At 36.7% G+C, this 10,780-nt stretch overlaps 1 protein-coding gene across 2 annotated transcripts; it reads right to left on the bottom strand.

Annotated features, from left to right (window-relative positions):
- Positions 1-935: 935 nt before the first annotated feature.
- LOC306878493 (uncharacterized protein) lies at positions 936-10,280 on the bottom strand. Of its 2 annotated transcripts, XR_013784956.1 has the most exons (4): positions 10,041-10,280; positions 7,694-7,760; positions 2,127-4,358; positions 939-2,037 (listed from the first exon to the last, which is right to left on the bottom strand). XR_013784956.1 is itself a non-coding variant. In XM_079430908.1 (3 exons), the coding sequence occupies exon 3, from the start codon at positions 3,938-3,940 to the stop codon at positions 2,177-2,179; it is 1,764 nt and encodes a 587-aa protein (XP_079287034.1). In that variant the 5' UTR covers positions 3,941-4,358; positions 7,694-7,760; positions 10,041-10,280; the 3' UTR covers positions 936-2,176. The 2 variants fall into 2 exon arrangements, 1 of the variants encoding a protein (XP_079287034.1); XM_079430908.1 differs by having other exon boundaries at positions 936-4,358.
- Between the last annotated feature and the right edge of the window lie 500 nt (positions 10,281-10,780).

The raw sequence follows: 10,780 nt of genomic DNA, 5'->3' as shown, positions 1-10,780 counted from the left end.
TAAGAATGCCATTGATGTCAACAGTCAAACTGCCTAAAGCTGTGTTACCAAACATTAAATCTAGGGTCCCATCATATGGGTGTAATAAACTGAGATTTAGTATTTTTAGTTAACTTTTTGTTTACTGCAAACAAAAGAAATGAATCATAGTACAAACAACACGGTTTGAGATCTGCGTTCAGTTCTTATGTGAATGCCCCCTAACAAACGCATGACCAATGTGTGTTAAACATAACCCCAAATTAACCCCACACCACTGATGGCTTTGAAAGACCTTGTGTAACAGGATTAGGTACAATTTGGTTGTTACATACAACAGAATCTGTAGCATGCTGTTCATTACCACAAAAAAAAAGAAAAGCAACTGTGGCTTCTCTGTTCACAAAAAACAAATGCAAGAGCCATATAGCTAAAATTTTACCATTACAAAATATTGGTATACATTTTTTTTTGTAGCCAAACAGTTCAATTGGTATAACTCATACTATATAATATCATATTATACAAGTATACATAAGCAGTCTTCCCACAGAAGTCATTCTCACAAAGCTTTAAAGGTGCACTCACAGTGATTTGGATGTTGCCCTAAATGTCAGTCGTTAGAATGTGTGAATGTAGAATCACACAAAAGGCTTTAAAAACCTGAAGTAATTTTTCTTAAGATACAGTGTATATTATTTTAACCATATTTTTTCAAAAGTACTATTTATTTGTCAATGAGATGATGAATACTAAGTGTGCCTATGACTATTCATCAAAAATAAGTGAATTTTTCAAAATTACTGCAACAAAATTTAGGGTCTTTAAAGACTAGGGGAATGTGTGTTTAGCATAACCTAATGTTTACCAATATTGTCTACCAATATTTACATGCATAAAAATAATAATTTACAGCTTTGGCACATGAAAGAAAAATTCAACAATTACAAGGCCTTAGAAAGGGAAACAGAATTATCTTTATTTATAAACAAGCTGAACTAGACTTGCAAAATATGTTTTGCATCACCACTTATACAAAATAAGAAATACAGTTTGTACAAATAATAATAATAATAATTATATCCTATGCGGTTTTTAGTCTGTGTGGAGACACTGACTTTGGGGAAAGTTAAATCTACACTACTATAAAAACAAAAGAATAGCTCAAATATAAACTTCCCTAAATCACAGCAGGAGTGTGTTCAACTTTTAGCAAAGACAGTTCAAATTACATGAATAACTGCAGGATTAATAACTTCTGCTTTGCTCTAAATTCATCAGATCATTAAAAATCATTCTGGTCATTATAATGGTTCATATAGATCCCTTTAGTTTGTGAATGCATACAGTCAACACCTACTTTGAATATGAATTACTTATCCAAAAATTGGAAAATGCAAATTAGAATTTTGGGGGAAACATTTTTATATACAACAAATGCAGCATACATCAACAGCAAATGCTACAGAAGTACAACACTCAAAATAAATTACTTTGAGCATTCTGAGAATTCTGATTTTCATTATATCTTCATTGTGGACACTCTTCTAATTATCAAGTTACTAGGAAGGCCATTCTCCAGGCATTCTAAGCAGAACTGTAATCTTGACATCATACTATTCAATTGACTTGAGTATTCGGTGCTTCCAACTTTGTTGCAACTGTGTGGGGAGGATCCTTTTCTTTTCCAAAAGGACAGTGCTGGTTTGCATGAAGACCTAAGTGCCTTTGGGGTAAATGATTCTCTGATGCTCGTCAACAGTTCATTTTCAATAGTATGACATTAATCACTCCTTTTGCTGCTATAGTAAGACTCCACTTTTCTGAGATGGAACACTGTTGCAGGGACTTGCTTCACAAGAGACACAAGAGCATCAAGAAGGTCAGGCAATAACATTAAGCAAAACATTCTGGCTCACTGTCTGCTTTCCAAATCCATCCCAAAGGTACTCAGTAGTAGATCGGTGAATGCCATTCACTTTCTTCAACACCTGAAACAGTAGAGCATTGCTTTGTGCAAAGGGTCACTGCCCTGCTGGAATAGAAAAAGGGTCCTCGCTGTTGAAACAAAATTGAAAGCACATAATATTCCATTTTAGAGTTGAGCATTTACATTTGTCTTCACTAAAATTGCTGGAATACCAAACCTGTTCATTAGATAAGGGTGTCCATATACTTTTGGCCATTTTGTGGATCTCTACGTCTCAGAACATTCAGTGGATTCATTCAGCACTTCCGATGACATGCCATTATCAGCATGTTTATCAGGCTTTTCAGCATCAGCATCTCCTTGTTGACTTTTGGAATCAACTACATTAGTCTCAGGAGGTTTTGTGCCATCATTTTCAGAGTCTCCTTTATGATGATATTCAAGATGGCGATCTAAAGCAGAGAGGAATGTGAAGCGGCTTGGACAGAGAGGGCAACTGAGCAAAACCTTGCAGGGACTTCGCTTGTGGTAATACACATGTCGCCGATAAACACTAAGTAGCCCAAAGACTCTACAACATTCTTTGCATTTGTACTTCATCCTTGGTTTGTAAGTTCCTTTATAAGGAGAACCAAGTAACAGGGTATCTCTCTTGGATGCGGGCTGATATTCTTCTTCAAGTTCTTCTGGTTTACCATCACTTTTTGTTTGTGTCGATGCTTTCGCAGTTTCCTGTTCACTGTTTTTATCTTCAGGTTCTGTCTTTGACTCCCCAGGAGCCTTAAGTTGAAGCACTGAATTGTGGTACATGGCCACATGCCTTGTGACATCACATCTTTGTGGAAAGTGTCTTCCACAATAAACACAGGCATGCAGAGTTCCCTTATGGTAACGCATATGACGAGAGAGACTGCTTGAGTGTACAAAGACACGATGGCAGAGTTTGCAGGAAAATATTTTACCACCAAAATTGGCTCGGTTCACACCTCTAGGTCTTCCGCTTATGCTGGGCCTTAGTGGATCAACTCGCAGCTTTTGCTGTTTTGTAACCATTTGTCGTATTACACCATGGTACTGCGGTTTCATCTTAGTTGGTAAACCTGAAGAGTCCTTTACTTCAACCTCATCTGGATGCTGTGCTTTATGATGCTCTCTTAAATCTGAAATTTGTTTGAAATTATCCCCACAGAGGCCACAACGACATGGCTCTTTAACTGAATTAATGCAATTTTTCTTTCTTTCTTCTTCTGCAAGCATTTCCTGTTTTTGCGTTACCTCACTGGATGGCCTGCTGACACGAGAATGACTGTTTAGGTGGCTTTGCAAGTCAGACAACCAAAAGAAGCGCAAGCCACAAATTTTGCAAGGATAAGACCTGTCAATATTATTTCCTTGATTTTCCTTAGATCTACTCAAATTCTTGGAACCAACAGATCCATGCCACTGTTTTTGATGTGACAGTACGGTCTCTTGTCTTAAGAATCGCTTTCCACAGTGTCCACAGCTATAAAAGCATTCATGAGCATGGTTTTGAAGGTGGCTCTGCAGACTCTCCCGGTCATTAAACACCTTGCAGCACAGAGTGCATTTGAACCCCTGCTCGAGGGCACGGTACTGCTGATGCTGTTGTAAGCTCTTTGGGGTTTTGAACACTTGTCCACATCTTTCACACTTAAACTGAGTATACTCCTTCTCTGGTATCTTAGATGAAGTCAAAGCTTCTTGATTCGGGGGTTGGCACCATAATGACTTGGATGAAGGTTTTCCAAACAAGAACGTAAAGTTAGACAACACGGATCGATCAACCACTGTGAGCATTCCGTTTTCATGGAGAGCTACCTCAATGGATGCATTGATACAACTACCATTATTAATGCTTAATCCATCAGAGGAAAATATGCCAGTAAGTCCATGAATGGCCATGTGATCGACTAGTTTTGGGTATTGACTAAACCCTTCACCACACTCTGTGCAGATGAAGGCATCTCCTCCACCCATCTCTTGCATGTAGTCCACGGAGTAAGCCATCATGACAAAGCAAAATGTAGCCTCTTTTGAGGTATAAATTTAAATTGTTTAGTAAATAGAGAACATGGTATATTATGTGAGATGTTCAAAAAAAATATCAAAATATGATAATTAGAAGTCTGTTAAACATCCAATCTCACTTCAGCTGCTATAAAACAAGGCTAAGTTTCTATATGCATTTAATGACTAAAAGTAAAAAGCCACAACTGGTCACAGCGTTTCTAAAATGACAACTTCAACTTAAAAAAAAATTAAAAATTCCAAAAAGGATTAAAAATCTATCCTTAAAAGTATTTGATTGTCAATTTAAACATCGATTCCCCAACTCTGTAGGAAAATGTGACATTTGAGCATAATACAACGATGTAAACCTCGTTATGTATGGCCTGCCTTGTTTCAGGTGCTGGCCCGCAATTCAGATCTGTATAAAAAAAAAAAAAAAAAAAAAAAAAAAAGAGAGAGAGAAAAGACAAGTAAGACACAAACAAATAATTTTTGCTGCAAGTGATATTGTTTGCAAAATTAAAATGTTTTATTTTTTCATAATTCATTATACCTATTACTTTTAAACAATCCACTAAGGCTTACGATAGTTTTGGGTAACGCAGCCAACAGCATGTACTACCATTGTGGTATCTGTGGTTTAGATGTAGACTTTCCAAATCGTTGTGAATCTGACTCACAAGCTCTCAATTAAGAGTAATTCGAGTACATTTTGATAATGTTCATTTTACTAATAAAACAAACACTCTCTCTGATAATACTGTAAATTATGTAGGGAAATTTCTAACTCGGCACATTAAAAAATATATAATCTTATAAATTAACAACAGGGCCCAAACTGTTCTATAGCTATTTATATAAACAATAATATACAACAGTGAGATATAGAGATATATATATATATAGATAGATATATATATATATATATATATATATATATATATATATATATATATATATATATATATATATATATATATATATATATATATATATATATATATATATATATATATATATATATATATATATATATATATACACTAGGGGTGGCACGGTACACAGATGTCACGGTTCGGTACGTACCTCGGTTCGGGGGTCACGGTTCGATACAATTTCGGTACAACAGGGAAAAAAAAGACATCTACTTTGCTCAGTTTCTTTTATTTTGATGTGAAAATGCTAAATATTATTACATGTTATATATATAAAATCTGTTTTGTTTTCATTGTGAGTGTACACAAATAAAAGCAGACCTTTAACTACAAGCAACAGCACAAATAAAAATACAATAGAGTAAAGATACAAATAAAATAATCAGTGATTTTCAGGGGGTTTTTTTAGGTACAGAAATTGAAGTACGATTAAAGTAATCAAAGGTAAAACAGCATTGCATATTTGACTGTATAAATTAAAGATTACTCTTTATTAAAGTTACAAAAGCGATTCAATCAAGTGCAGTGAGTGATTTCTTTGTTGTTGCTGTTTATTTAATATTAACTGTCACTTTAAGAGAAAGCACTGATACTGTACGCCCAGCCGGCTATGTCTGCTATAGGATACTTACCAAGACGGGCATTTTGACAGAATTTTGTGTGAATTTATCCATTAAAACACAATACTTCAGAGAGAGCTTCATATTTGCGCGCGTTCTGAGGCGCAGGTTTGCACGCTTCTGATGAGCGCACGCACAAATCTTCTCACTGCGCGCGCGAGCTCGCGTCCTCTGGCTCTTAAATATTTGAGCTGGCAAAGCTTACATGACTTTAGTCTAAACACCGATATCAACGTGTGCTGTTCAGGTCTCACCTGTGCGCGCGCTATCAGCACCCGGGTGATGACGGAATAAATGCTCATATTCCAGCATACGGCACTCGCATTGAACAAGAGTGAATGATTTGTCCACTTATTTTTTTTTTTTCTTTCTCATCGCTGTTGTTATAATGTACTGGGAAGCCAGAATGCGCATCCATTAACAGAAACATACATTAGCCGAACCCTATTTGTTTTACGTGTTATTTATAACAAACCACATGCGTTGTCAGAATTCAGTTGAACCGCGGTCCTAGCGCGTGCCGAACCGTGTGTGGAGAACCGTGCGGTTCGGTTTTTTTCCGCGAACCGTGCCACCCCTAATATACACACACACATACATACACGCATTTATATATAAAAAAAAATTTATAGACTATTTTTTTATATATATATAAAAAAAACGTTTAAAACAATGTTCCTTATAGTGAAAGTAATACAATTGTTACCCTCGACCACAAAACCTTAAGTGTCAATTTTGCAATTCCATTGATGTATGGTTTGTTAGGATCGGACAATATTTGGCCGAGATACAGCTATTTAAAAATCTGGAATCTGAGGGTGCAAAAAAAACAAAAACAAATATTGAGAAAAATCGCCTTTAAAATTGTCCAAATGAAGTTCTTAGCAATGCATATTACTAATCAAAAATAAAGTTTTGATATATTTACGATACAAAATTTACAAAATATCTTCATGGAACATGATCTTTACTTAATATCCTAATGATTTTTGGCATAACAATCTGTTTGCATAAAATATTCACAATTTTGCACGCGAGACCTACTGGTTATCTCGATCAACATTCTTTGCCTATCAAATAAATTCATTCTCTTTTAGCCCGAGTGATAATCAGATAATATAATTTGTCTGAAATTAATTTATCTTTTTCACACCACTATTGCTATGAAAGGGCCTTAACAAAGAAAGATATCAGAGATTATGCTATAAATTTAGGCTACCAAAAGCTTGGAGCCAAAGGCCCTATTTACATGCACTTGAAGAAAATGGCTTAATTCGGGGGTTTTGCAGTAAGCAGAGTTCTAAACGGTCACATAAATGCAAAAACTGTTTCTTAAGCCATTTAAGGAAGTAGGGGAAATCAGTTTAACACCTGCCAAGTAAACAAATAAGCTGCAATGTTCACAACATACATATTGTGAATGTGAAAAATTATATATGTAAATGTGTGAAGAACTCTGCTTGCTAATGGTGTAGCATGTATTGACAGGGGTGCATTTTCTAGAAACAGTGGTTTTGCACCTTAAACAGCTTTCTCACAAGCGATTTTCTGATGTGCATCAGAATGATCAGATGATCAGTGTCTGTACAGCTGGATCTTAGCCTATGTAATGTACACATAAATACTTCCCTGGATAGTAATTAAAACATCACACTAAAACACTGCCTTATGAAATAGTAAAAACAAAATATACATACATCACACTATGATCTTATTTCCATTTTTAAATATTTTTTCTTACACAGGCATATTTAAGTGGGAAACTCTAGATCTATTCTAGAATTAAGAATTCGAGATCATACACAAGTTGCGATGCTGGGAGGGACGTGTTGATTCAGAAACACTATAATAAAGTCCAATAAATCTATAATCGATATAGCGATCAGGGACAGGAAAGCAAGTCTGTAGTGAATGGTGCAAAGTTTATAACTCTACTTTTACAGTTTGCTTTATGTAACAGTTAGTTTATAATACCATGCATAAATAAGAGATTTATTTTGAATTCAGACGTAGTTATTTGGGTTTGTTGTTCACAATATTGTATTTTTATTTTGTTTAGGCTACTTCTTTATGCTTCCGACTTGAATGTGTGATGAATGTTCCTCAGGTGCACTGGAAGACACCATTTATTCTCAAGAAACGTTTTGGAAAATATCTAGCAAGTAGCAAGTGCACAAAACAGGAAAACTTTTACTCACCGCAATCCTGATGTTTTAAAAGTGATTACTCCCCCTTTACCGCGGCCAGGATGAACACCAAGTATTTCTAAAGAATGACAAAAACAAGAAAACAACGTTAAAACAAGTACAGTTGGGCAAGAAATTATTTAGTCAGCTACGAATTGTGCAAGTTCTCCCACTTAAAAAGATGAGAGATGCCTGTAATTTTCATCATAGGTACACTTCAACTATGAGAGACAGAATGGGGGGAAAGAATCCAGGAAATCACATTGTCTGATTTTTTATAAGAATTTATTTGCAAATTATGGTGGAAAATAAGTATTTGGTCAATAACAAAAATTCATCTCAATACTTTGTTATATACCCTTCGTTGGCAATGACAGAGGTCAAACGTTTTCTGTAAGTCTTCACAAGGTTTTCACACACTGTTGCTGGTATTTTGGCCCATTCCTCCACGCAGATCTCCTCTAGAGCAGTGATGTTTTGGGGCTGTCACTGGGCAACACAGACTTTCAACTCCCTCCAAAGATTTTCTATGGGGTTGAGATCTGGAGACTGGCTAGGCCACTCCAGGACCTTGAAATGCTTCTTACGAAGCCACTCCTTCGTTGCCCGGGCGGTGTGTTTGGGATCATTGTCATGCTGAAAGACCCAGCCACGTTTCATCTTCAATGCCCTTGCTGATGGAAGGAGGTTTTCACTCAATCTCACAATACATGGCCCCATTCATTCTTTCCTTTACACGGATGAGTCGTCCTGGTCCCTTTGCAGAAAGACAGCCCCAAAGCATGATGCTTCACAGTAGGTATGGTGTTCTTTGGATGCAACTCAGCATTCTTTCTCCTCCAAACACGACGAGTTGAGTTCTATTTTGGTTTCATCTGACCATATGGCATTCTCCCAATCCTCTTCTTGATCATCCAAATGCTCTCTAGCAAACTTCAGACGGGCCCGGACATGTACTGGCTTAAGCAGGGGGACACGTCTGGCACTGCAGGATTTGAGTCCCTGGTGGCGTAGTGTGTTACTGATGGTAGCCTTTGTTACTTTGGTCCCAGCTCTCTGCAGGTCATTCACTAGGTCCCCCCGTGTGGTTCTGGGATTTTTGCTCACTGTTCTTGTGATCATTTTGACCCCACGGGGTGAGATCTTGCGTGGAGCCCCAGATCGAGGGAGATTATCAGTGGTCTTGTATGTCTTCCATTTTCTAATAATTGCTCCCACAGTTGATTTCTTCACACCAAGCTGCTTGCCTATTGCAGATTCAGTCTTCTCAGCCTGGTGCAGGTCTACAATTTTGTTTCTGGTGTCCTTCGACAGCTCTTTGGTCTTGGCCATAGTAGAGTTTGGAGTGTGACTGTTTGAGGTTGTGGACAGGTGTCTTTTATACTGATAACGAGTTCAAACAGGTGCCATTAATACAGGTAACGAGTGGAGGACAGAGGAGCCTCTTAAAGAAGAAGTTACAGGTCTGTGAGAGCCAGAAATCTTGCTTGTTTGTAGGTGACCAAATACTTATTTTACCGAGGAATTTACCAATTAATTCATTAAAAATCCTACAATGTGATTTCCTGGATTCTTTCCCCCCATTCTGTCTCTCATAGTTGAAGTGTACCTATGATGAACATTACAGGCCTCTCTCATCTTTTTAAGTGGGAGAACTTGCACAATTGGTGGCTGACTAAATACTTTGTTGCCCAACTGTATGTATTAACACTGAACAAGTGTCTGGTACAATTCCTTACTGTATTAATTTAAAAAAATCGACTAGAAATGAATTGCAAGCACAGACAAAAAACACAACAGTAGCACAGAATCTCATAAAGGACTAAAATATCAATGATGGTTACATAATACACATAGATGCTTCTACATTATCATTACATTTACTAATTCAGCTCAGTTGAACTTAAGTATTTTATCTTAAAAGCTATACGCTCAAATGAGTATTGAGTAGCAATAAGTTGTTTTTTTAAAGATATTTTTTATGTTCATGACATAAATAAGGCATCGTGGGATTTTAATAAGTCCAACAACCAAATCAGGCTGCTCATCGATCTCAAAGGAAGACATAATAGTATCTTTAAAAACAACAACAACACCAAATACAATAAAGGTAAACTGGAGGTAAAATGTACAAATCTACAACAACGGAAAGATTGTGGGAAAATGTACAGCTCACACCAAGCAGGAACACCACATTACAAGCCTAAACAACAAGCTACGATTTACTTGTAGATTACATACTTGTTACGCTACATAAGTAAAACCCAACCGGCTAGGTGTGAGGGATATACAACAAAAAACCCATGCTTTCATGAATCAGTATCTACAAATGAAACAGCCACATGTATCCGCGAATTACCTCGTCGATAGATGTCACTTCTCAGGAGGCTCAAACGCGGGTAGCAACTTTCCGTCTCCTTTCTGTTTAGTGTGAAGCTGTAGAGCGAATTCAACGTTTATCGTACAATGGTTTTGTTTTTTGACCGGTCAACTGAACTAGTCGTAGTTTATCCCAGAACAACTCTAAATTCTCACGAAAAGAATAGGGTGGGAGAGAAAAACGAAAGCTTCCTTTTGGCAATCTTCTTCGCGTGCGATTGGCTTTGGAGAATTACCGCCACCCATAGGACTGGAGGGTAAATGCCAGCTAATGGGGACACTGAATATGTGGAGGAAAATCATTTCATTTGATATTCGGTGCATGCATGTACTACTTAAAACATGTTATCTAAATCGATTGCTTTGAGATAATCTGGCACTGCATTATGTACATTTGGACATTTGTCTGCCCTGTAATATTGTAGCAAGACAATTTTGCAATGTGAGGCTTTTAAACCTACAGTTTACGTTATCTTGCATGAACTGTGTAGTGTGTGAGGGTAGTTGTCATGAAATAATTTTAGGAAGAATTAAATATGAACTGTTTTGGGAAGCTGATTTACCTTGCAATGTGACATGCAATACTTCATTCAAAATGGTTTCCGAAACATCTGAAAGAAAACTATATCAGTAATCATGCAGCTTTACATACAAACATTTGTATGTAATTGATTATTAATACAGAAGAACAATATGAAATGAGCTAGAAAGACATAAACA

Source organism: Barbus barbus, assembly GCF_936440315.1.
Source record: "Barbus barbus genome assembly, chromosome: 12".
Taxonomy (NCBI): domain Eukaryota; kingdom Metazoa; phylum Chordata; class Actinopteri; order Cypriniformes; family Cyprinidae; genus Barbus; species Barbus barbus.
Note: the sequence above shows the minus strand (reverse complement) of the source record. Positions and strands in the feature narration are given on the sequence as shown.